The sequence below is a fragment of the Drosophila subpulchrella genome, chromosome 2R, assembly GCF_014743375.2.
Source record: "Drosophila subpulchrella strain 33 F10 #4 breed RU33 chromosome 2R, RU_Dsub_v1.1 Primary Assembly, whole genome shotgun sequence".
Classification (NCBI taxonomy): Eukaryota; Metazoa; Arthropoda; class Insecta; order Diptera; family Drosophilidae; genus Drosophila; species Drosophila subpulchrella.
This window is the reverse complement of record NC_050611.1, coordinates 19438023-19464554: the sequence shown is the minus strand read 5'-3', so window position 1 is coordinate 19464554 and position 26532 is coordinate 19438023. Positions and strand designations below refer to the sequence as shown.

General features: G+C 40.2%; 5 protein-coding genes across 6 annotated transcripts; 3 read left to right on the top strand and 2 right to left on the bottom strand.

Moving 5' to 3' along the window:
- Positions 1-3504: 3504 nt before the first annotated feature.
- LOC119551832 (putative phosphatidate phosphatase) lies at positions 3505-6932 on the bottom strand. The gene is made up of 6 exons (XM_037861401.1): positions 5951-6932; positions 4550-4701; positions 4271-4489; positions 4026-4202; positions 3790-3966; positions 3505-3727 (listed from the first exon to the last, which is right to left on the bottom strand). The coding sequence occupies exons 1-6, from the start codon at positions 6267-6269 to the stop codon at positions 3710-3712; spliced, it is 1062 nt and encodes a 353-aa protein (XP_037717329.1). The 5' UTR covers positions 6270-6932; the 3' UTR covers positions 3505-3709.
- Positions 6933-8002: 1070 nt separating this feature from the next.
- Positions 8003-21676, top strand: LOC119551236 (putative phosphatidate phosphatase). Of its 2 annotated transcripts, none has more exons than XM_037860475.1 (7): positions 8003-8217; positions 12176-12667; positions 17434-17585; positions 17921-18139; positions 19151-19330; positions 19405-19581; positions 21113-21676. In XM_037860475.1, exons 2-7 carry the CDS (start codon positions 12397-12399, stop codon positions 21224-21226), a joined length of 1113 nt encoding a protein of 370 aa, XP_037716403.1. In that variant the 5' UTR covers positions 8003-8217; positions 12176-12396; the 3' UTR covers positions 21227-21676. The 2 variants fall into 2 exon arrangements, with proteins under 2 accessions (XP_037716403.1, XP_037716404.1); XM_037860476.1 differs by lacking the exon at positions 21113-21676 and adding an exon at positions 20138-20286.
- Positions 21677-22167: 491 nt separating this feature from the next.
- LOC119550286 (dolichyl-diphosphooligosaccharide--protein glycosyltransferase subunit 4) lies at positions 22168-22728 on the top strand. Its single transcript, XM_037858876.1, has 3 exons — positions 22168-22255; positions 22441-22553; positions 22613-22728. Exons 2-3 carry the CDS (start codon positions 22453-22455, stop codon positions 22632-22634), a joined length of 123 nt encoding a protein of 40 aa, XP_037714804.1. The 5' UTR covers positions 22168-22255; positions 22441-22452; the 3' UTR covers positions 22635-22728.
- Positions 22584-23424, bottom strand: LOC119550285 (protein lethal(2)k10201). Its single transcript, XM_037858875.1, has one exon. The coding sequence runs from the start codon at positions 23376-23378 to the stop codon at positions 22725-22727; it is 654 nt and encodes a 217-aa protein (XP_037714803.1). The 5' UTR covers positions 23379-23424; the 3' UTR covers positions 22584-22724.
- A 476-nt stretch (positions 23425-23900) lies between these two features.
- LOC119550101 (nucleolar GTP-binding protein 1) lies at positions 23901-26282 on the top strand. The gene is made up of 3 exons (XM_037858582.1): positions 23901-24060; positions 24183-24457; positions 24520-26282. The coding sequence occupies exons 1-3, from the start codon at positions 24013-24015 to the stop codon at positions 26153-26155; spliced, it is 1959 nt and encodes a 652-aa protein (XP_037714510.1). The 5' UTR covers positions 23901-24012; the 3' UTR covers positions 26156-26282.
- The last annotated feature ends 250 nt before the right edge of the window (positions 26283-26532 follow it).

The window sequence follows — 26532 nt, the reverse complement described above, 5'->3', positions numbered from 1 at the left end:
CGATTCCATACATCACGCAGTTTTAACTCCAGCTCCAGCCAAGCCTGAGAACCAAGTGAACCGTAGGAAAATCCAGGCGGCGCGTTTTCAAAGAGAGGTGTCAAAGTCGGCTGAGAATTACCTCAGCCTGGTACTCCTCCTGCTGGGATTTTTCACGGCATGTCATTAGCCCCTAAAGGGGTGGCTGCCCGGGTTATTTATGTGACACTTACAATCGTGACAACATTTGCCAAATGCCATGGCATATAGAAAAATGCATTCAAATGGAAATATCTCAAGAACAATGCTGCCACATTAGTTAACAGGCATCGGAGTACAAAATAAAAGGGCGGTGTATTCTCTAATATCCGCATAAATCTGATTCCCTTGGTAACGCCTCCTAGCTAAACTTAACTACGGTTTTATCTGGGGATCTGCAAGATTTATAGATTCTACCTTGGGGCCCCGAAGCTCGACTTGTACGCATTAATAAGCGTTTAGAGCCCAGGCTAATTGCCAACGCCCACAGAAGCAGGCCAGGAAAAGGGAAAATCCAGAATGGCAAGTCGACCAAATAATTGTTTATGTGGGCGAGCAGGACATGTCGGGTCGATTGGTCCAGGTCTATGGGCCTCCTATTGTGAGGTTGCACACGTAGTACACCTAGCCATCGGGAAATCGGGACAAAAGGCTGCGGTCAAGCACTGATTGAAATGCCCACGCCTGCCCACGTCCTGCGATTGTGGAGACCTCCTGCCAACCGCCCCCTGCCCCGCCTCCTTTTATCCCTATCGAGCTGTACGTGCCGGACATATTTAACGCCTGGGTTCCAGGCATGAATTGTTGGTTCCGCCGCCGGCGACGCGGGAAAATAATGTTGCACCAATGTAGCGTGCAGGCAGAACAAGTGAGGTAAACACAATAAGGAGTCGGAACTATTGTTACCCTAGTGTTTCGCCAACATATAGAGTAGTTGCAAGGGGTTACGAAGTAAATTGATTTGAGGAATTATAACATTTAATACAAATAATGATATATTACCCTTTAGTTTCCCTACTTACAATAAAATAATGAAAAACTTGTTTGGTGGTAGTTATAATAACATTTAGTATTTAAAAGCTAGATGGCGATTTTTTTTTTTTATCCAGAAAATATAAGGAGGTAAGTACAATGAGGAGTCGGAACTATTGTTACCCTGGTGTTTCCACAACATACAAAGTAGTTGCAAAGGGTTACGAAGTAAATTGAGTTGAGGAAATAGAAAATTTAATACAAATAACGCTATATTACCTTTATGTTTCCCTACTTACAATAATATAATAAAATACTCGTTTGGTATAGTTATAATAACATTTAGTATTCAAAAGCTAGATGGCGATTTTTTTTTATCCAGAAAATATAAGGAAGTAAGTACAATAAGGAGTCGGAACTATTGTTACCCTAGTGTTTCGCCAACATACAAGGTAGTTGAAAAGGGTTACGAAGTAAATTGAGTTGAGGAAATAGAAAATTTAATACAAATAATGATATAATACCTTTTAGTTTCCCTACTTAGTAATATTAACATTTAGTATTCAAAAGCTAGATGGAGATTGTTTTTTGATCCTGAAAAAAACATCAAGCTTTGGGATCCATTATTTATTTCTATAAACAGAAATAGGTAATAACATAATAAGTAGGTAAAATGAATCATTAGAGTAAATTAAATTGCGGTAAGCTGTGATAAAATAGTTTTTATTATAATTAAAAGGGTCTTTATATAAACCACTTCAACAGGTTCCGCAAGTCTAACCGCAACATATTATTGAAATTAATAATATTTTGTTTTCTTCAAAGTTTTGCCAAATCATAATAAGTCACAGTTTAAATACGAATTCGATTGACCTACATATATGACTTTAAATATTTCAGTTATCAGGCTTCATGAGCGTAATTTGCGTAGTATTTTTCATAGAACAGGTATGAGTCACAAAGAATTTATCGAACGGTTTCCCAAAAATGTGTCAATATCATAAATTGCTCACATTTACGAGTTAGTAAAAAAAAAATATAAAGCGAAATTTAGTTACTGTGACAAAATTATGATGAATCATGGTACACGGTATCATGCTGTGCTCCTTGTAATAATTTTTAGACAATAACCATCTCTTCTCCCTTATAAAAAGGGGCGTTCTACCTTTGTGTGCCACGGTGTTGTTGCAATTTTCATGCCTCGAAATGAATTTCGCGCCTGAAATTCGCTAGCCAATTTTCATTATGGTCTCGACTATTGAAAATTGCCAACCCGCTGGCCATTGTCATAGGAAAAAACTATATGGCACCCCTCCCCCTGATGGCCAATGTAATTTTTGTGCATCTGCTTTCTTCAATCTATCTATTCCCCCAGAGGTTTCATCATAAACTTGAAGCCATCATTGACAGACACGCGTAGAACCCGAATCTCTCCCCACATTTGAATTCGAAAGAAAAACTGAAATTGACAGCAGATGCGGGCAATTGAAATTGGGGAAATTGGGGAATCGGCTGGGGAGAAATGCAATTATGCGATAAAAGCGAAATAAAAAATTGTGTTAATTGTTGAAAAGGCTTGCATGGAAATTCGGTGCGATCCACTCCATGGAATGGCTATGTCTTGTTTGTCTTTCGATCTTTTACGGCCGCATCAATCTCACCGAGATGTCCGAGTGGCCTGAGTGCTGATAGCCGGAATGGTGTTCACTGTACAGTAATAACATCGCCGCGAACGAAGTGAGTGAGTGGCACTTGGCTGTCGCTCCGCCTGATTGAGTGATGCATCATTCGGTGGCTCCTGGTCTCTTGGTTAATTCCTGTTCATCTTGCTGAGTGGCCAGGGCAATAAATTCGTTTAATATGCAAAACGAATGCAAATTGATCGGGTGTGAATGGGGGCGAGGGGTGGTGAAGGTGCCATTGACTAATTAAAAATCACAAATTGGTCTGCTGACTTTGCGCCAATTGCTAATTAGCCATAGATCAGAGATCTCTCAACATGGCCAGTGTCCAAAAGACAGGTTTGCGATAGCTGGCCAAGTCTCCTCGAAATACTAATGGCCAGCAACTGGCTGTTTGCCTATAAAAAAAGAAATCCAAAGCCAGTTGGCAATAGTTTGGGGTTATTAATCTCTGCTGTCAAGGACATTTCCTTGTGTAATTTGATTTAAATTGCTTGTTTCGCTCACATAATTTCGTCATTTTTTACACAGATCATATCAATTGATTTGCATTACTACGATCGGCCAAAGCAAACCATTAATCGTTGGAGCGGCTGATTTCAACATTTGCTAGAAAACTTGATTTTGGGGAGTGTCCTCTTGTGAATAATACCATATCCAGTTAGGTGTAAAGATCGAGATTCGGAATGTCGGCAGATAAGAGTGCCTTTGCATGGGAATTTCTTAATAGCCATTCTAAATACTACTCCAAGTTGCCAAACTCCAAAATCTTATAGCTTACAAATGATCCAAACAAATGTTTTCGAAATAAGTATTTAATACCATAGTAAAGTTAAGGATAAAACACATTAAACTGAAATTTATTAAGTAAAATCTTTCACACATAGATAAATAGGTTCTCCTCATCAGACATGGTCAAATTTTAAACTATGATAAAACTGAAATTTCGGCAGCTAAGACATCTTAAAACGAAAGCAGCTCAACGCGGTGGGTTAAGGGGTTTGCAACCCCTATAAAGTCTAGGATCCAGATCCCAACTACCACATAGTTGACGTCTGCAAAGAAAACATATAATCTTAAAGAATTTTCATGTTTATAAGGAAATATCAGAACCCACCACAACAACGGCATAGGTAAGACCGATTCCTGATCCTGCCAAAACATCGGACCAGTGGTGCTTATAGTCTGAAACTCTGGTAAGAGCCGTATACCAGGCAAACATGAGCAGCAGGAATTGGAGAAGGTGCCTCAGCATTCTCAGGCGTTTCCATTGCATTCTACGTTGTAGGTAAATCTGATAAAGATCGGTTGTTTTAATAATGTCATACTAGTTCTAACTTGTACTGAACTTACCACCAGATAGAGCATGGAATAGCAGGCAAAGCTGGCATGTCCACTGGGAAAGGATAGCCGCATGTCCTTAAACTGCTTTGAAGTTATATCTACTGCCGCACAGGAGAATTCCTCGATATAACGTCCAGCATTTAAGGGATTACTGCAATCGGTGCCGTTAATACGGGGCTGGCAGAGCTATAAACATGATTCAAAATGAAATATATGTTTTTTTTACAACAAGTTATATTAAGAGTTCAGCTTACAGTGAAGAAGTGAGGCCTAAGCCTGCCAACAGAGTACTTGGCTATATTCGTGGTTAGCTGTTCTACGCCTAAACCGAAGATAAAGATTCCTATCCTATGATAGCATTCCAGCAGCCAAGCGGGCAACTCCAAGTGGCAAAGGTGATAGCCACTGCCCAACCTGTGCTTCTGAAAAGAGCCGCGCTTGTCCTGGGCCCTAAAGAATTCCACCACTATCATCTAGAATAAATAAACTGATCAGTTACTTGATAAATACCTCTAAAATACTCCCCAACTTACCACAGAAAATGGCAAGGCGCCACACATCAAGTATAGAATCCAGCTGGGCATGCTGGATTCTTTATAGGGATGTCTCAACGAAGAATCATTGCAGAAGAATCCACGTTTAAAGGCCTCGCCATAAAGCGAAAATCCCAACATGGGTAGACCAACTGAAAATGTTAGAGCATTAAAAGGATTAAAATAAAATTCACATGGTTATCACATATGCCCCAGTTTTTTATCTTTTGCAATTCGAGCAGGGCTTTTTGGGTGGCCCAGAACCGCAGTGGTGTCCAATTCATTTATAGGCAAGGTCTGCTGCTGAACCAGCCTTAATTGGACTAGTATAAACAAAAAGATAACAATAACGATGATGGTGGGTAAAATGAGTTCAGCACAATCAAATGAAAAGTTCTCCCCTCACAAAAAAAATAACACTGACCACAAATTGAATAAAATAAATCAGTCCGAACTCGATGATGCGCGAATAAATATTTTTTGTGTAGTATCTCTTTTGGGGTTCGCTTGGGTGAAAAGTGCTTGTTGGGCACTGAAACATTGAAACGCACAACAAAAAGCCACAAAGGAAACAAGTACATAAACATTTTAGAGCAATTTGGAAATGTTTTTGTTTGAAAACAAGGCGGGAAATAGGTGCTTGCTCACCTACGGTTTTATAAAACAGATACTATATACGACTATACAGTTCGGGAGCACTAGGTATATAGATGGTGATGGTAGAACCCCTATGGTTTCTGAATGATGGACTCAGATGAGAACTATGCTCATGACTGGCAAGTGCAAGAGATCAATGGCTGCCACATGATAACAGATCACAAAACGTGTGAAAGGCCGCCGGGAAAAAGTGATAATACTTTTTCTAAAGCTTCAAATCGGGTGGGAGGAGTATAAGCTTCATGAAATGAAGTTGATCAGAAGCATGATTTATTTCAAATATTGATTAGAAAAGCTATTCTCAACGGCTGAGCGGTACGAAATGGGAACGTTAAAATTTCTTATTTCTGAACAAAAGATTTCAATTCCTAGGCATCAAATGTAAACAAACTATGTTGTATTGTTTGAAATGCAAATAAAACTTTCTTAACTTTATATGCTTTGACTAAATCTTATGAAGACAATGACAGCCTCGAAAAACATAGTTTCCTCGTGGATTTCATTTATGAAATGGGAACAAAAATATGAAATGTAAACATGCTGAAATTCTTTTTGTAATTATTTTGTAGCTTGTAGACTTTGCTAAACAAAAAACAAAGATTTCAAATTTGTAAGAAAGTATTTCATTGCAAATTCTCCGGAACCGAGTTGAATTATAAGTATAACTTGCTACTTATCTATGGGTTACTTCCGAGTCATGAGCCAATATTATTCACTTGAATTTTAGCAGAACGTCTTACTCACCGCAGCTGAGCAAACCAAGGTCCATGAGAATCCTTCCGAAGATTTGTCGGGGGCCACGTAATGCCGGCTTGTTGCTGGGGACAATGTACCCATGGCTTCCGGTGTTACCAACGAAAGTTGGCAGCTGTAGGTCCAGTTTCACATTATTGTTGTTATTATGGTTGGGGGTTTTGTTTGAAGACGCAGCAGCGGCGGCGGCTGCTGCGGCTATAATACTAGAAGCCGTCGGCGAAGAGGGTTCTTCGCCGCTGCTGCTCTGGCTTTCAAATCTCTGGAGCGGCGTGGTATCACTAACGCTGCCCGGGCGCAGAGTGCTCATGGTGGATAAGGGGGGCAATTTCTGGGGTTCTAATCTGATTGAGCTTGGTGGTCCCAAAACCTGGCTTCAATTTATGGCACTATTGCACCTGGACTCAACTCCGGTGGTCATCTTATCGCCCAGCGAAGAGGGCAGACACACAAATATTTGAATAATCCTCGGTACGTTATTTTTCCTCTTTTAGAATGTGCTAATGGGCCCTCCCTGTGATAAGACTCGGCAGGTATGTAAATAGAGCCAACGAATCGATACTGTTGTAAGAAAAACACACGCCGTCGGCGTTTTGTGGGCGGTACGAAATTGGGTAAGGTAAACGCTAATGCGCAAGCGATAAGCGATGAGCGATCGCGATCGGCTAAGTCCGAGTCAAAATGTTGCTCAAATAATACTGCTGGCAACGCACAATGGTAAATAAGTGGTAAAAATCTCTGCCATTATTTGGACTGCATTTCCACGCTGCACTTAATATTGTTGTTTGTTTTCTTTTTGTCACATCGAAGGTATTATTATTATCGTTCTTGGTCTAGTTCTTTTCGCACTTGGTTCTGCTTTTCTATTTGTTTCGCATGCGCAGCGGGCTCTACGAAAATGGTAAACCGAAGAACCAAAACTAAAACCCAACCCGAACCCGACGAAAAACCATCCGCACCGTACAACGCCGCCCGAAGAAGTGAACGCCGATTTTAAGAGCAGAGCTGCGTTGTCCAAATATCCAGAAGCGAATGGAAACAGCTGTGCGCTCTCTCTCTCTTGCTTTCTACTAAAACTCTCTACTTTACTCTCACCCGATCTAGTACTAACTGTACGAACAAAATACTGGAATGGAACAGGGAATACAGCGATCCCCAAAGGATATTTGACATATGTTGTAGTGAAAGAATAAGACGAAATTGTAGATCAATTCTATAAAGTTGTAGAATTTATATGATTTTTTGGCACCACGAATGTTATGAACTAAAATAAGATAAACATTTAAATATTTATAGTTTTTTGCGGCCTGAAAGAATTTATTCTGAGAATTAGAAAAACATGAAACTGGTTCTTTATTACTCATAAATCGTATGTGAATGTACGGGGACATTAAAAATTAGGAAAAATATGTATGATTTGGCCACCTGAAAGAATTGTCTCTGACGAATAATAAAACGACAAAAATATTTATATATTCGTTAAAAGTCCACGAAACGCCCATTACTGGGTGTTTGAAATTATCAAACCTAATCCTCTTACGAACACGGAGCTTTTTAGTTTTAGTGATCGGTACGCTCACGAATTCGATTTTTATAAGCTATTTTCGTTGCTTTATTTTGTATTGGAATACATTTTTCAAGCATTTTTTTTATTAATATAATATTAATATTTATTATAATAATTTAATAATTTATTAATAAGTTTAGAAAATATTTTGAGAACACTTTTGTTTTGGTTTTAATATCTCTCGTGTTGGTAAGGAACTTGCAGACAATCTTCATAGTTGCAGAACTAGAAATTGGTATTTATCCAGCCTTAAAAATTCCGTAAGACTTTCTCCTATCCACCCACCTTGTTCTAACTTTCTTTGTAACTAGCATGATATTTCTTCCATATTGTCCTTTCCGATGGACCGATTCCATATTCCGCTTTCGTTCATAGACAAGCCGAGAGAACTTTTCCACTCTCACCATGATATTTCGCTCTTTTCCGCCTGACAAACAAGCAAAAGCAATCTTATCTCAGTTCACTTTTTTCAGCGGGCGGGTTCGGTTCGAATTGTCAGTGTCGCTCGTCCATTAAACCAAAACAAAGTGCGAGTACGGGAATCGGGCGTATATAAGTATAACCCTTAACCATTGATACCGAATCTGATGAAAACATCTCTTTGCGTAACAAAAATCAAAGACACATATAACGATGACGGAGCAAACAAGGCTTGCCTAAAAAACTTTCGCAACTCGGTTATTCGGAAAAGGTAAATTAATAAAACAAAGACCGTGTTTATTTGTACTTAGCAAAATGAATGTGGATATATCTTAGCGATTTAATCGATTTGCTTGGCCGGCAAACAAAAAGTGTCTGTGGAGCCTCACAAATTGATGGTCACATAAACAAATTGCGAAGAGTCTTTGAGTGTGTGTGGAAAATTCATACATTTTTCAGGTGGAAAGGGAAATTGCGTGGGTGTTTTTCGTTTGGCTTAAAATCGATTTTCCCTCCCACAAATGGATTGCGTTCTTCCATGGTCAAGGTTGTTGTTGTTCTGGTTATTGCAGAAATAAATTCCATACACTTATCCGAAAAATCAGACCATCAAGTTGGCGGAACCATCTGACCGATAGCTTATCAATTGTTAAAACGCAAAACGCAATTTATGGGAAAAGCAGCATTCGGCTTTTCATGGTTATAGACCTTTATTGGTTGATCCCACGTCCGATTTTACCATTATCGGCGAGAGTTTTCCGCCATTTAGATCCCATCCCAGAATTCTGGCATCTGGCCAAGTTACTAGCTCTTACAGAATTATTTCCGAACCGAACTGGTATTCGCATTTGCCTTATAAAATACTTTGCATTGTTCCTGCCGCAATAAGTCCATCAATCAAGTGGGCTCTATTATTCATATGTAGAATTTTGAATGCTTTTGGCGTATAATTTTTGCACACTTTTTGGGGCAATTTGTAAATATTTATAGTGCAAATGGTTGCACTTGGACAGCTTTTCTTAGATTCTGAACGAGAATATAGAATATTGGAGACCAATTTTTAAAAACATTTTCATCATTATGATATACATATGTACCTTGGTTTTATTTTTGCATAATAAAGAACCGCTTAAAATTATGTAAATAATTATAAAATCTGAATTTAGATTCTGAACTTGCTAATGTAGAACGTTAAAATATGTATTGGTAATATTGGAAACCAATTTTTAAAAACATTGTTTTTTCATTATTATGGAACCCTTTAAAGAACCCTTTAAAGTCAAAAAAATTAGCCGTATATCCCTTACCATAAAACTTATTCAAACTATATTATAAATTTCCGTTTTGACATTCTGTACTAAACTTATTGGTTTCAATACGCAACATTTCTTACCCATTCGTATTGGATTTCGTTGTCAAGCGCGTGTAAAATGTTGGTAACTTCTGCTGATCTCAGCCGGATTGAAAATGCATTCAATAATAATCGTTAGCAAAGCAAATAAACAAGCATTTTACATACACCGATGGGTTGGTTGAACTTGAAACCACGGGCTGCGTTTCAGGTGTCGATTTTCCTTCCTTCTCGTCGACAACTTGTCTGCAAGGTGGTCCCCTTGAAATCGAACCCCTTGGACTTGGATAATGAAATTGGTGCTCCTCTGCAAAATAATGTTTTTCGACCATGAAACGAACTCGTACACCACCCTTTCCACATTCAAACCGAAATCTTTCGCGTGCACTTGTTGGATTTTTAATGATGCTGCCTGGCGCCTGTTGTTTATGTAAATTGTGAAGCATTTCATTTACCGATATGCATATTTTTGGAATTTTAAATTATTTTTCCATCTCCGATGACCTTAATTTGCGTTGAGATATTCCAAAAAATGACATTCGATTCGAGGCAGGGAGGGCTGCTCAGCTTGTGGTCGTTGGCCCACAAAAGTTAATCGTTCGTCTCTGAAATTAAAGTGATGAGGAGGAGGATTTGTGATGGGGGCTTCAGCTGCTTTGGAATATCATGATTTTATAATTACTTGTAATGCCGGGTTAAACTGACACGTCCTGAGACATGATAAACTTTTCGAATTAATGGGTTTGTGGTGTTTAATGAAACGATGAGACGAAAATACATTTTGAAAAGTCATACAATGAAATATTCAGCAGGATTCCAAGTAGTATACCCTACATTATTATAAAGTGAGTGCAAATAAACAAACCAAAACACCCGCTGATCTAAGTATTTTACTATAGACTTGCTGCCAAGGGCTATACAAATAGATCGATCTACTTTGAAGAAAATGAAATCATTGAGTTACGAAATGTTTACTTAAATCAACTTATTAATCACACGTTGATAGTTTATGTCGACATTTAAACTATTTGCCAACCCAAATAGGTTACTCAACTGATATTAGTTAGTCATAAATCGTTGCCCCTTCAACTGCGCTGATACCATACCTATACCTACCTATACCTATACCACCTATCTTTTTTATCGCTGTCACAGTTGAATGCTAGCGATAAGATAGTGCAAAGATTTGCAGATATAAAAGCAAGATTAATCGTTCATTAATGGGTCAACATGTTCGACGCCCCTGCAACATGCAGGCTATTCTTAGCTCGATTAATACGCTTTTTATTTCCGGGAGCCAAGCTGACAATTAAAATATAATCTCAAAGCAAGCAATCTCAAGTGCGTGGAAGCACGCTCTTCAATCCATGTTCGATAATATCGCGGTATTATTCTGTTCTCTTTTTTATTTTTTAATTAAGACGCTGCCTGCTGTTTTGTCATTCGTTCAAAGAGGGGTTTGGGGTTGGGAGGGAAATAAATAACATTGATCAGAAGAATCTGAATCTCTAGGCTCTGGAGATCCGGGCAGGCACACAATTACAGCAGCGGAGTTGAGGATCGCTTGCTATCTATAAATAGTCGTTGCCCGATCGAAAGCATTGGCCCGGTTGCCTTGGCCTGGCCATAATCGAGACTGACAACTGCAATTCCTCTCATCCTCCCCGTTTTCTGTTCTATAAGTTCCTTGCTCCTTCATCGCTGAAGTACTGACTGACGTTTGCCACTTTTCGAGTTGTGGTTTTGTCAAATTAGGACCTTGTTGGACCCCAAGCAGCTTGCAGAAAGATCTATACTTGGTCATTATAACGCCCCGTTGATGGTCAAGTTGATTGCACAAAATTATACAAGTTCAATGGGCACTAGATGAAGAAACGGGAATGGAAAGAATTTATGCAGGATAGTTCAACAGTGGGACTTCTATAGTTAAAATTTACTTTGTGATTATTTGCTAAATTTAAATAATAATGTTATGACATGAAATATAAAAAAATCTTTTTTTAACAATTGCCAGATCTTAAAGTTGTTATCCAAAACATTTTGGTTAAAAGTCTAGAGTAAATAAAAATATTGTATGTGTCATAAAATGTATTAAAATAATAAATTCGTGGAATGCAACTCACTTAATCTACATGAGCCTATTTTTAATTAAATGCTTTGTGTAAGGAATTTTAACGAAAATCATGTATTAAGTATTCATTATTTAAAAATAAATTTTTTAAAATAATATTTTAGTTATAGAACATTTAAAATAAGTAACATTATACTTCATTTTCAATTTATAATATAATAAAGTACATTCTCCAAACAAAATATAGAGAAAACAAATTTAAAAAATTTGAAAATTTATTTCACTTGGAACTCAAAGTCGAAATGTGTTTTCGGAACACTACTTTTGTAGCATACTTTTTTAATTAAACATTTGACAGAAGGTTTTACTTGGTACATATCTGTGTAAATATATTTATATTGTTACCACCTTATAAAGAGTCCTTAATGAGAGCCCTAACAAATTGTTTTTAAGTTTAAACATCAGAAGTTTGACTGTAGCTACAAAGTCCATTAAAATACCATTCAAGGGTGAAAAAATGGAAAGTTTATTGTTCATTTGAACGACGTCACTTAACCTATTTGAGAGTTGTCTTCTATTCACTGCCACTTGAGTGCTAATAAATCATGGGATTCTTCAATCAGGCATTTAAGAGACGCGTCTTTGTGACTCAGGAAAAGGGGCAGGGGCTGAAAAAAAATCACGTCACAACCTCTGTCTGTCTTTATCGCCAGGGAATCCTCGGCTTATTACTCACACTCAACCCCAGCACCATTCAAAAATTTCATTTATTAATTTATCTTTTTTGATTTCTCCTCCATTCTGCAGTTGAAGGAGAAGATTTACCCAGTAAAGTGATACGATGACGTAGGGGAATACGTAAAGCCCGATTTTGATTTGCACCTAGTGCAAGTACAGCTGCTCTTAAGCTCAAGTTCACTGCCAAGCAGCCAGAAGAGAAAGAAGAAAGAGAGCGAGCGCAAAAGCTTGAGATTGAGCTTGGAGCTTTTGCAACGGGCACCTACAAAACCAGAGACGTGGGAATTATAATGAGTAACGAAACTTCATCCAGCGAGACAACACCGCTCCGGCGGCCGGAGACCCAATCACCTTATAACGTGGCCGGAAGCGGGCGACAGACAACGGTTAACACCACCACCCACACCCACAACAACAACTACGGTGATTCGGTGGAAGTGCGCCTGCAAGAGGGAGACAGAGATAGCACGCAACAGCAGCAACAACAACAAACTATTACCATGGATACCAACAAACGAATTTTGTGCCGCGTGGGCTTGGATATCTTAATCTTACTCTGCGGTAAGTAAAAATTCCGAAAGTTACAACTCCCCTTGAGAAGCACACCTGTTCACCTCCAAACTCAATGCGAAATTTCAATCGCATCAAGTTATTTACACTACACGCGGTGTTTATTGTCATTCGCAATGTTTATTATTTCTTCTGTGTGCTTCCATCTCACTCGCACGCCCCTGGTTTTATGTAATTGCAAAAGCTCAGTGGCTCTTTCGCTCTCTTTCTCTCTTGCTCTTTTCAGTAGATTCTCTTAGAAGAATCCGATTTTGTTTAGAAATTACATGGTTATCTTATAAGTAATGTGTAGCGAAACCAATATAGAAACCCCTAATCGGTGACTCAAGCCTATATTTAATTAAGTATTTTCCGGTTTAGGGATAAAAACATAATATTTTTCATTTGTCATTAATAATATTATATTTATTATGCATCATTATTGGGTTGTCTTTTTATAACTCTTTTAAAAATAACTAGTTTGACTCCCTTGTATTATCAACAAACCCTCTTTGTCTCATCTTACTAATCTTGTTTTTAATGAACAATAGTAGGGTTTGGTTGCTATTTTTAAAAACTGAATGCTATTATAATAATATTTCCAATAGATAACAAAGAATATTTTACTGTGTGAGCTGTTTTTAGTTTCCTGCTTGCCTTACCTTTATTTTTATTTGCTGTGCAAACAAAGGCAGCGACAGTTAAATTGTGTCAGGTAAAGGTGGACAACCTGCAGTGGCTGACTGTTGCATTCGATTGGGGGAGTTACACAATTCACACAACCAGCAGTTTTTACTTTTCATAAAACTTTATCAGCATATCTCTATAAAGTTGGGAAACCGATAGCCAAGGAAATAAAAAACTGACGTTATGGGAAAAATTAGTGTAAGACCTGGAAATAATATCCCAAAGAAAGTATAGTTACTATCAATACGTTGTTATGACCTTCCCATTGTTTTTATTTTTAGAACACTTAAACAGAATAGTAAAGCTTTTTTCCGGTCCCCATAGAGACCTTCTTCATATGAGAACCTTTATCTGAATTGTTCCCTTTGAACACTTTGAAATTCCGCCGTCAATAGCTTGCATTGAATTGGAACCGGTTTACCTGAGAATGTTCGTTACTTGGCTTTGCTGATTAGCTTACCTGGCTGACTCATAAAGCACCACCTTATTGTAGCAGTGGCATTTTGTGGATCTTTGCAATTGGCACTACTGAAAAAACAATCTTGGGTCGCCATATTTGAACTACTGATATAAGGCGGCTACCATAAATAGTTGATCGTTCTGTTTTGCCAATTAACCAAAGACCTCGCACCAAATTTATGACTCTATTATTGGTGTAGATTGGTGCCATGTGCTCAAGGATTGAATACAACAGCATATTAACTTTTACATGGCATAACAGCATGACACATATTTTGGACCAGGTAGAAAACTTTCGCGTTATGGTTGACTCACCTTAAGCGCCTTTTAAGCGCCAGGCGGTAAACAAAAATTCCAAATGAATCAGCAAGATCCCCTTTCTTAACTTTGGTAAAAATCCGATCTCAAAAAGTAGATAAACCCATAAAAAGTACCTAATCTCTATATTAAAAGATAAGAGACAATAATAAACTTTTGGGGGAATATCCTAATCTAAAACTCGTGCCGTGCGCACATTGCAAGTTCCCATAATCAAAAAAGTTTCCATCGATTTGTCAACAAATGTGCTGAGTAAGGCGCCCCGAAGAGTTCTGTGAATATATTAAAAAACTTGGACAAAATATCGATCTGTTTTCCGAATAAATTCCAATTAGTTAAATCTATTATAAAATGTCTTAGGTCTGTATATCTGACAAAAGAATCTAGGAGGCCTTTTAAAATTCGTGTTTTTAGTGGGTCGAGATTAGTTTGCCAGGCCGCATCTATCGGATGCATCTGATGGCCTTTCCGCCGTGTGCGATCGTCTGTCGACGGCTAATTTTTGGGTGTAAACTACTTTTGACGCTAGGCAAACGCTGATGAAGTGATTTTTGTGGCAAGGGGGTGACGAGAGTGTCGGTGGCACTTAACCAAACAAATTCTTCGGGCTCCGAAGAAACCCCAAAACTTCAGAAACTCCCTTTGACGTTAATTGAATGCGAACGAGCTGCGGCACAAACTTCTTCTTCGTTCTCTGCTTCTTTCACCTTTCTCCTTGAGGTGGAGTCATTAAACCCATAAAATATATACACAAATGCATATCGGAGGTCGTCTTCCAGATTTTTACCCCCGACTATCCATGCACTTCAATAATTTATCGAGCGTGATTGCGTGTGCGTGTTTGCTTTTTGGGGGGGCGGAGAAATTCTCCCATTCAGTTTGACCAAAACTAAGTAGAAAGAACAATATTTATGCAATGCATTTGGGGCTTGAGGCAATTGTTGGCTCATTGTTGTTGTTTACCTTCCAGCCAACAACAAATATAGCCCAAAAAAAAGAAAGATACAGATACACATATGTGGCCACAATAGATGGAAACGAAGATACATGGGCCTGCCAAGATGGATGTTGATTTTCTATGTGTTTTTTGCGCTACAATTCCTGGGACAAAAGTAATGAACATTTAATTGCCAGCAGAGCTCATGACTCATGACCTGTCAGTGGAGGAAAGGTTCGAAACGGATTGGGCATCGAAATCCTTCCTGTGTGACACCTTTTGTTGTTCGAGAGATCTAGATGCGGGTGACCTGGGAATGGGAAGATTCCTGGTAATAATTTTCGACTTCTTGGCAGCCATGAAATTGCTAAAACCCGCATCAATAATTTTCATTTTTTAACGTACCGAATCTGATTGTCTTCTCTTTGTCCTTGGTCGATCAAATCAATTGAAAAGGTTAAAGTTCGACTTGATCTTCAGTCATCCTTAATCTGTTCGAATGGCGGAGTTGTCTTAAAGTCTTTAAGTTCATCTCTGGGCACTAATTGCCTTTAATTTGACTTCCGTCATGTCTAATTAATGCGGCAAGTGCTAGTCAGACGCTTTTAATTAGATGCTGCCCCGTATTTGAGGTCAGATTTGAGTAAAGAGACTTTTCTTTTCTTTTCTTTCAACTCGGCAAATAGATACTTGGATAACAAGAGATAACGTGCTAAAAGCAAATATTTGGTAACTTAAAAGCAGGCCGAGCGGCACTTGCAGCAGCATCCGAAAGATACAAAGATACAAAGATGCATCTTCAGCGTAGGCCGGTGGCTTTTGAGGCCGCACAAACGGTTAAAGAAAGCGGCGGCATAGCACTGATCTTTTACAGAAATCTGATTGTTGAGCAGCCTCAAGTGGGCGTGTTTACCTCTTTGTTTAACAAACAATTTGTTTATGCTGCCCTCTTCGCTGTTGGTTCAATTAGACCAGTATATCTGCGGAGCAGGCGGCGTCTTTATGATTAAAATGAACTTGACACCAAATGGACAGCATTTGGTTCGTATTGTTTGCTATGAAAGTGCGGCATAGGTGCGTTACAATTCGGTTGAATGCAGTCCCCATTCGGAAAAAATTAAATTAAACATTTCCGCTGAAGGTACAGCTCAGCACCCATATAATAATTTTTAAACGGCTTATGTCACCCTCATAAAAAGTACCGAAACACGCACAAAACCATCACTGAAATTGTTTTGTTTTTTTCAGCCATTTAACACAATTCTTCCCTTTTCATTTTTTCCATTTTCCCATTTCACTTTATCAACGTTAAGTTCGAACTATGTAGGTAATCTCTTGCTTATGTAGATCAGGCTAGACACTTTCATTTTCCAAGCCTCGAAGTCATAAAAACATTTTAGTGCTACCGGGTGGTTGGCAGGGGGATTAGGGATCTGTCTGGGGATCGAAAAAAGAGAGGACTCCTAAGACCAACAATGGGCCACTTGCTGTTTGTAATATGACGCTAATCTCTGCAAGAATTCCGGCTCTATAACTTTCCCAGCCGCATCAGAAGCAGTTGCCGATCGTTAAAGATCCTCAGACAATGCCACTGATCTAGATTTTGGGACCTGATGCAGCTGCAGGCTGAAGAATCGAATGGTATATAGAGAGAGAGGTCTTGGGATCGCAAGATGCGGCATTGTGTCACCCACCTTTGTGGGACCTCACAGATCAGCCTGTTCACCCTGGCAAAAATAAAGAATGCCATTAAACTGCAGACAAGTCGCCATCGAGTACTGGCTATATGCACTTCACTTCCATATCCTACATATTTCTAGCCTAATGAGCACTTTAGAACTTTCCCAATTCTCAACGCCTCGCTGACTTGGGCCAGTTCATCGACATCTCTAGAGTTCTGCAGGTAGTATGCCTCATTGCAGAAGGGCAATTAGGCAAACTGGAGCGTTGGGGCTCCAGGGCTAATGCAGTTTTAATTATGCACTAGATAAATGTTCTGCCGAGTAAAACAAATAAAGAAGCCCGAGAATGTTGAGACAGGCAATCAATCAGCATGTACGCTTCACAATTCCTATGGGTTATTATTAATGGCAGCGAATTTTTAATAAGACAGGCCAAGAAGTCGCTGACAGATTTCCCTAGTCGGAATTATTTTATGATCCCCAATTGAAACCCCGCACACGTTCGCTTGTCACTGGGAATCTTATCGCTGGCTTAGACATATCATAAGTCAATAGGGTTTGCCGTCATTCCCCCCCCCCCCGACAAGATAATGTCACAGCACTTAGGGCCCGATGACCTACTAAGATGTAGGGGGGGGTGGAAAATATATATTGATAAATGAGTGGTTTTTATAATTTTCTATTTCTAATTTCAGTTGGCTTTCCCATACTGCTGTTTTTCCTGCTGGGCGATCCCTATAAGAGGGGTTTCTTCTGCGATGACGAGACGCTAAAGCATCCGTTCCACGATTCTACGGTCCGGAATTGGATGTTATACTTTATTGGAGTGGTGATACCAGTTGGCGTGGTAAGTGAATGGGGCTAAATGGGGTGGGTGTTTGATGGACAGCCAGAAATTGTGTCAAGCAGCTGTCTGATACTTGAGCGAAGATTGCGCAATCGCCTCAAGTTCAGTTGTCGGCACTATGGAGCAGCTATGATGCAAGATATACATACCACATGCATGCTCCCAGTGTCCACATGTCGGCAATTAAAACTAGAGCAACATGTGTGTATGGCCCTAATGGGCCTAGAAAAGATATTCAGCGTATTTTGGTTGCTATAAATATTTGCATGCGACTTCCAGGGAAAAGGGTTCAGGTTTAACGATGTGCTAACTCACGAAACTCACTCCCATTTCAGATAGTCATCGTGGAGGTGATAATTTCACAGAACAAGGCCAAACAGGATAATGGCAATGCCACCAGGCGGCGGTATGTCCTTATGAACTACGATCTGCCCGACTGGCTGATCGAGTGCTACAAGAAGGTCGGCATCTATGCATTCGGCGCCGTTGTCAGCCAGTTGACCACCGATATAGCGAAATACTCCATCGGCCGGCTGCGTCCCCATTTTATGGCGGTAAGTACGCATATCTGCGTGTCCGTGGTTGGCAATTCCACAGCGGTATCCCCGTTCTGACATTGCCAATTAATTTTAATCTGCAACATGTGCAGCAAGACAGGCGACACTGACAGCGACAACGAAGACAAATCCAATATCGAAGTAGGAGACGGACTGGTACAGGCGGTCCGGAGACAATGTCAAAAACACACACGATGTGGGGAAAGGTTATTAATAGGACTGGGCTAAAAGGGGTTGGATGGCAGTTGGTTGCAATGCGTTAAGTATAATACACTATCTAAGAAGTTTAGGTCTAGTAAGGCTATGATAATGGGATTTATTATAGGTCTAGTAATGCTATGATAATGGGATTTATCATAGCATTACTAGACCTATAGATATAACATAGTGAAGACCTTTGAAATTCAGATTGATGATATAATATATTTAAAAAAATCTGTTTTGAAGTTGTTAGAAATATACAGTACTAAATAAGTCGATACTTTTTATAAGATTAAACTTTGATATTATACATTTAGGTACCAAACGAAAGCAATCAGTCTCAGTGCTTTTGAGAACTGTTTATTTACAACTCGTCAGGGTATTTGAGATTCCCATCAACCCCGAATTCCCAGATCACTTGCTTTGTTTATTTATGATATTTTGACTGGATGTCAGACAATTTCATAAATATTCGCGGCGGCAAGTGGCTTGTTAGCTTGTTATCGTGCGCCTCATTTGGGGAGATGGTATAGGGATTGCTATAGGGATCCGTATAGGGATAGCTATAGGGATCACTTTAGAAGGGGAGCCGCAGCACAGAGCCGCCCTATTGTTTAGTGAAATGCGGCAACCATGCAGAAAATGCAATGCAACTGCAGCTGTTGCCTCATTTTGAGCAGTCAGCTCTCTAATTTGCGGCACATGTAGCGCGGAGTAGCCCCAGTGGAGGCTCCACACATAAGACCTAAGCAGCTTAAGTCCAAGTCATCGTATCGCCACCAATACCTTCCCTTCTGCCGCCCACAGGTGTGCCAGCCCCAGATGCCCGACGGCACCACCTGCGACGATCCCATCAATGTGGGGAAGTATATCCAGGAGTTCGAGTGCAAGGGAGTCGGCTCGTCGGCGCGCATGCTCAAAGAGATGCGCCTCTCCTTCCCCAGCGGCCACTCCAGCTTCACCTTCTTCGCCATGGTCTATCTGGCGGTAAGTCCATTGTTATAGTCACACGATCCGGGGCCTCATTGTTTCTCCATATATGTACTCCTTTTACTTTGCAGCTGTACCTGCAGGCACGCATGACCTGGCGGGGCTCCAAGCTGCTGCGTCACCTTCTCCAGTTCGTGTTCATCATGGTGGCCTGGTACACGGCTTTGAGCCGCGTCTCGGACTACAAACACCACTGGTCCGATGTGCTGGCAGGATCGCTCATTGGCTCCACATGCGCCTTGGTGGTGGTAAGTAATGCCGTCTTTGAAGATCACATTACAATCAGTGCAGTTTTCAATCCCTGAACTCGAACAGCTTATAAGAAATTACATCATCCACAAAAAAATATCCTACTAACTCATTAACTATTAGATTGCTTAAAATATTTTAAGATCTTAAAAATAATTCAAGTTGAAAATATATTCTTTTAAAAACCCAATCTTATAACTCGGAAAAAAATAGTATTTAATTCCAAAGCTAGAAACTTTTCAACCCATTTTATGATAATGCCTGCTTTTGACATCACCCAATTTTTGGTTTTAGACCTCTTTAGCAAAATTATTTAAAGTTATCATACTGCTTAAAATATTTTAGAATCTTAAATTTAATTCAAGTTTAAAAATGTATTCTTCTAAAAACCCAATCTTATAACTCTGAAAAAATAGTATTTAATTCCAAAGCTAGAAACTTTTCATCCCATTTTATGATAACGCCTGCTTTTGACCTCTACCAATTTTTGGTTTGAGACCTTTTTAGCAAAATTATCCAAAACTATCATATGCCACACTTCCATCATCTTTTTAGAGCTACGGTTTGCCCAAGAGTTGGTTCAATTTTCAAACAGTTTGGCCCGCCAAAAGCAAGGCTAAGTGATCGAGGAGCACAGACAGAATCAGCCTATGACATTGTAAAAAAAAGATTAGCAATTAGCAATTAAAGCATCACAAATTCTGCATACCCCGACTATTCATTATTAACCTGGTGGTGGCCATTAGCCTTAATTGAACTGCGGGATACGTTCTCCAAATTGGCAGAACTCAACACCTAGCCGGGGCTCCTCTGCCGTTGCGTGTGGTGCCAATCAATGCCATCCGCAGCACGAAACCTTGTTTCCAGGTCGGGTTGACTTTTCCACCCAGCTGGCCATGCAGCTGTCCAGTTGTAATTTCACGCTTGACCAGGGATAGGGGGTATTTCCAAGGGGGAGGTCATGTATACCACATCATATTCCAAAGCGATTCAATTAAAGAGATATGAAGGGGGTAAGGAAGCACCAACGCATACTTTTAGGATCACTTGTTTAATGTTGCAGAGGTACTTCTTCAATTTATAAGATCTATTCTGATCAGTAATATTTGTAATGTATTTAGGGTTGGCTTGGGACCTTTTATTAAGCTATACTAAGTGTTCTTACTCATTAGTAATAACTAGAGAAATTTATTATAAATGTCTATAAAGCATTTGCTTTTGCAATCATCTTTAGTTATAATGAAATCATAACCCTGTTGCTCTAAGCTCAACGGGTAACTCCCAATGAAACAAGCGGTCTTTATCGACATTCCAGGGAAGCTGATAAAGATATATAAATAGTTTACTAAATTATAAATTCCCTTGATAAGGCTTGAAATTTTTACTTCAAAAGTATGACTTAAAAATTTTAGATATGAAATATGTGAGTGCTTTTGGCTGCTTTACTGATTAAAATGTGAACGAATTTTAAAAAGGTTTTGCGATTTATTTTAAAACATTTTTTTAATTCTACGTATTTTTTATTTGCAGGCCAATTTTGTCTCGGACCTATTTCAAAAGCCCAACACAAAGCCCTATCTGGCGCGTACAGTGCAAGACATGAATGCATCATCGCCCCAGGGAATTACTATTACTTCAAACTAACCCCCAGGAGAAGTGCACCATAGTAATTACAAATTCCATGAGTTGTAGCCGAGGCTGGGACCTTCAGCCTGGAATTCTATGGGAACTACTTTATCGGGACAGTGAAGCCAAGCTTTACGAAGCTCCTATTTAATTTATTCCTGTAATGGCATTTTAAGAACTCTGTGAGTGTGCATGAGTGTGTGTGTGCTAGCTAAGAGAACACTTAAGTGTCTTTTTTAATTTTTAAGCTAGAGCAATTGAGAGATATCTGTATGATGGTAATTACTGTACAATACTAAACAATTTTAAACTGACGCAACAATTTCCACAAAACAAGTGACCTTCACAACAGAGTAGCACAAGAAATAAATGGAAGCAATAAGTATTATGTAAACTAAGATAAGCCTTAGATACGAAAATATATTTAAATAACTTATAAGATGACCATTAAATATGTTTTAGTTATAATTGCAACAAGTTTCAATTACGCTGAACGTTTTCAATGCAAAAAGTATTTAAATACAAAACATTGGACACTGCTTTAATGAGTTGTAAAATAATTTTTAATTAAACATGCTGAATTTACGCCTGAACCAATAAACATGATTGATTGTTTAAAAAATTACAAATTCTTTTATTTAAATAAAAAAACAAATACAAAATTTATAGTTTTTTTTCGAAACTTATGTGTAAAAGTAACTTTTTTAAACTTAAAGATTCCATATATGTTTTAGGTTTTAAACTTAGTTTTAGTTTGAGCACCAGCAGAAAAGATTTTTCCTAAATATTACGGGTGTTAGAATTACAGCCATATTTATTTGCAGAACAAAGAAATTATTTAAAAGAGTTTATGTTGACTTTCATAAATTTTAATTAAAAGTTCATCAGCCATGTGTGGAATACCCTTCTTATAGTTTTGGTATATTTAGTATTTAAAAAAAGTTGAATAACTGCGTGGGACCTTTTGGTATATTTTTCAGATCTACGCACGGTCACCCTAGAATATTTGTACACAATAAAAACCGGCTCGTTTTTTCGCTGAAAAAGGTAAAATACTTGAATTAAAAGAAGAAAAGGAAACAATTTGAGTAGATCTCAGGGCAAGGAAGAAGGTCCCCGTTCCCCAGATTCTTAATTGAGAGCGTAACTACCAGAAATACTGGATATTACCGCTCCGCACCCATGACGTGTCACTCGCCCACTTGGTTCTAATTGATTAAAAACCTTTTTAGACATTCTGCAAAATGATCACCGACGTGCAATTGGCCATTTTCTCCAACGTCCTGGGCGTCTTCCTGTTCCTTCTAGTGGTTGCCTATCACTATATCAATGCTAATACCGGAAAGTAAGTAAAAGAAGAGAATGCAGCCGGGAATCAACAATAAAACTCAATTTTATTTACAGGCCCAGTGCCAAGGCAAAATGATCTACCATGTTTCCGCTAACAGACTAATGTAGTTGTACCAGGATAATGATAAAGCTGCTTCATTCGCAAAATAAATAGTTGTATAAATATCTAATCCAAGATATCATTGATGGCATCCTTCATGGATTGGACATCTTCGAGGGTTTCGCCAGATTTGTGAACCTTGCGGGTATAGAAAGTCCTATGCGTTTGGTGGCCAAAACTGAAGGCCTTGATATAGGGCAAACTTGTGGGCTCCGCGGGCACCTCGTCCACCTCCATGGAATTCGTTTTGCTTTTGGGTTTACGCTTCTCCTTGGCCTTCTCCTTGCCCTGATCGAACCTATAGTTGGCCGGAAACTTGTGTACTATTATACAATGATCCTTGCGCTGGCGAGGGGTATGAAACTTGGTGGTGCACTCCTCCAGGAAGCAGGCAAACATGGGCTTATCCCCTCGATCCACGCTGGCGGCGAAGTAGAAGTCGTGCTGCTCGGTGATGTGCAAATCCAGCAAATGGGCTGTGGGCAACATCCTGCGACATTCCGCGCAGCTGTAGGATTGCTCTTTATCACTGATTTTCATCGCCTTCTCATGGTCGCCCACTATATCATCAATTTCCACCAGAACTCCCAGTTTCTTGAAGGGCGGCAGGCTTGGTGAGGGTGGATCGGTGGGTTTTATATACCCCGCTGGCGTCTCGCTTAATATCTTGGTTATTTGTTCTCTGAAGAGAAACACAGGTCCCACAGCTTCCGAATCCATTTTGTTTTTGTTCCCAAATTGTTTTGTTTTGGTTCCTACGTGTCGATTAAGATGTTCCCACTGGCTTGTATCATGGCAGTGGAAACTTTACTTTTTTATTTATTATTTTTAAAATTATATTTAATGGAAAATGTTTATATTGGTAACTTTTAGCTTAACTTATTGATAAACCTATAGTTTGTATTAAATTCTTATACAAATTCATTTGGAGATAAAAAAGACTTACACTTGTTGCTTCCATTGCAAGAAATATATGGAAATTTTGGTAATAAAATCTTTTTTATAATCAATAAATTTTGAAAATTGACTCAAAAACGTTTAGTTCGAGTTAAAAAAGGTGTAGCTTATCTGATTCTATTATCTTATCAAAAGTAATTTCCATTATTTTGTATTTATTTCTTAATTAATTTGTTCAGTGGAAACATTTCATTAGCAAGAATTTGTTGCCACATCGTCAAATTGAGAAAAACAATCATAAACAGTGGCAACCTCGACGAGCACATGTGAACCTGAACTGGTTCCGCCCAAGAAACGGTTCTTTTTGGAATACGAAGCTGACACCGCGTGGTGTTTTTGCTGTCGATTCCCATTTATTTTCCTTTCGTAGCGTGGAAAATAAACAAATCCTGCCAAGATGAGTCTGTACAACTTCAAGAAGATCATGGTGGTTCCGCCAGCCAAGGTAAGTGTCCCCAGAAAGCCCCCGTCCAGCGGAGCACCCCCTGGAGCACCGACATAACCTCACTGCAGGTGTTTACCAAATGCGCAATATGTAAATAATATGGTTTTAATCTTTCCTTTCAGGACTTCATCGACATTATGCTGTCGAAGACACAGCGTAAGACCCCGACAGTGGTCCACAAGGGCTACAAGATATCCAGAATTCGGGCGTTCTACACCCGCAAGGTGAAGTACACGCAGCAGAACTTCCACGATCGTTTGTCGCAGATCATTCAGGATTTCCCCAAGCTGGACGACGTGCATCCCTTCTACGCCGATCTGATGAACGTGCTGTACGACAAGGATCATTACAAGCTGGCGCTGGGTCAGCTAAACACAGCCAGGCATTTGGTGGACAAGTGAGTGTCCAAAAACGACTTAAAAACCTTTTTTTCCTTATTAATATCAATTCTTCTTCCAGTGTGGCTAAGGACTACGTCCGCCTGCTGAAATACGGAGATTCCCTGTACCGCTGCAAGCAGCTGAAGAAAGCGGCTCTGGGTCGCATGGCCACCATCATGAAGCGACAGGCCTCCAACCTCACCTATCTGGAGCAAGTGCGTCAGCATCTCTCGCGTCTGCCCACCATCGATCCCTACTCGCGCACCATCATCATCTGCGGCTTCCCCAACGTGGGCAAATCCTCGTTCATCAACAAGATCACCCGTGCCGATGTGGAGGTTCAGCCCTATGCCTTCACCACAAAGTCCCTGTATGTGGGCCACACAGACTACAAATACCTGCGCTGGCAGGTAATCGACACACCCGGAATTCTGGATCATCCTCTGGAGGAACGCAATGTGATCGAAATGCAGGCCATCACTGCCTTGGCTCATCTGCGCGCCTGTGTCCTGTACTTCATGGACATCTCCGAGCAGTGCGGTCACTCCTTGGAGGAACAGGTCAAGCTGTTCGAGAGCATCAAGCCTCTGTTTACCAACAAACCCCTGATCCTGGCCATCAACAAGATCGATATCCTGACACCAGACGATTTGCCAGAGGAGCGTAGGGAGATCATTACCAAGCTGCAGGAGGACAAGAACATACCCGTGATGCTCATGTCCACCGTACAGGAAACCGGTGTTATGGAGGTGAAAACCGAAGCCTGCGAGCGTCTGCTCTCCTACCGCGTGGACCAGAAGATGCGCACAAAGAAGGTGGACAACATCTTGAACCGCCTGCATGTGGCCATGCCAGCGCCGCGAGATGACAAAATCCGTGAGCCCTGCATCCCAGAAAAGGCTTCGGCCCGCCTGCAACAGAATGCCGAGAAGGCGGAGCGCAAACGCAAGCTGGAGAAGGAGATCGAGGAGGAGATGGGCGACGACTACACGCTGGACCTCAAGAAGAACTACAGCGAAATTCCCGAGGAGGAGCGCTACGATGTGATTCCAGAGTTCTGGCAGGGACACAACATTGCCGACTACATCGACGCCGACATCTTCGACAAGCTGGAGGAGCTGGAGCGCGAGGAGGGTCTGCGGGAGGAGAGCGGCGTCTACACAGTGCCCGATATGACCATGGACGAGACGCTCAAGGAGATCCGCGAGATGGCCAAGCAGATCCGGGGCAAGCGCTTCGAGTTGCGCGACGAGAAGCGACTGTCATCGCGAAAGAACAAGCCGGTCATCCCACGAAACAAGCAGCCCAAGGTGCGCGACCGTTCTGTGCAGAAGCTGGTGTCGACGATGGAGGGTCTGGGTGTGGACATGTCTGGCAGCGAGAACGCCAACTTCACCAAGTCCGTGGTGGATCTGCGTCGTGGCCAGGTGGCCGTTGGCTCCAAGAAGGTGCCCATGCAGCCGCTGCTCGACAAGGAGTCGTCGGCGGTGGTCAGGAAGACTGGTCTGCCACTGAAGCGGGCGCCGTCGCGCGACTCTCTGGGCATCAAGAATCTGGCCATCCGCAAGAAGGCGCAGATCATGGCCAAGCGGGATATTGCCAAGAAGGTCACAAGCAGGGGTCTCAAGGGAGAGGCGGATCGCTTCATCGGCACCAAGATGCCCAAGCATTTGTATTCCGGCAAGCGTGGAAATGGCAAGACGGACCGTCGTTAAGCGCCACTGCTCTGGCTGGTTAAGTGATTCTACCTGGTGGGTTCGCCCGCTCCTCTGTATAAACTAAGCGATGTATCTTTATGCCCCTTTAACACTTTGAAATACAATATTGTATTTTTACAAAACATATTGGTGGTTATTTAATGGGGTCAAAAGATGACAAACCATTTTTAAGGATTTTTTAAACGCTGCAAGACTTACTTTAGCTTTCAGTAAACCAAGTTATCCATAAAATGTATTTTATAAATTGGTTTCCTTTAATACACCTATTTTGTAAAAGATTATAGTTGTCTGATTTTTATAAATTTAGAAACGTTAGTAAGATAACGTAACAAAAGACTTCTCTGTGAAATTATATTACCTTTTGTCTATTATAA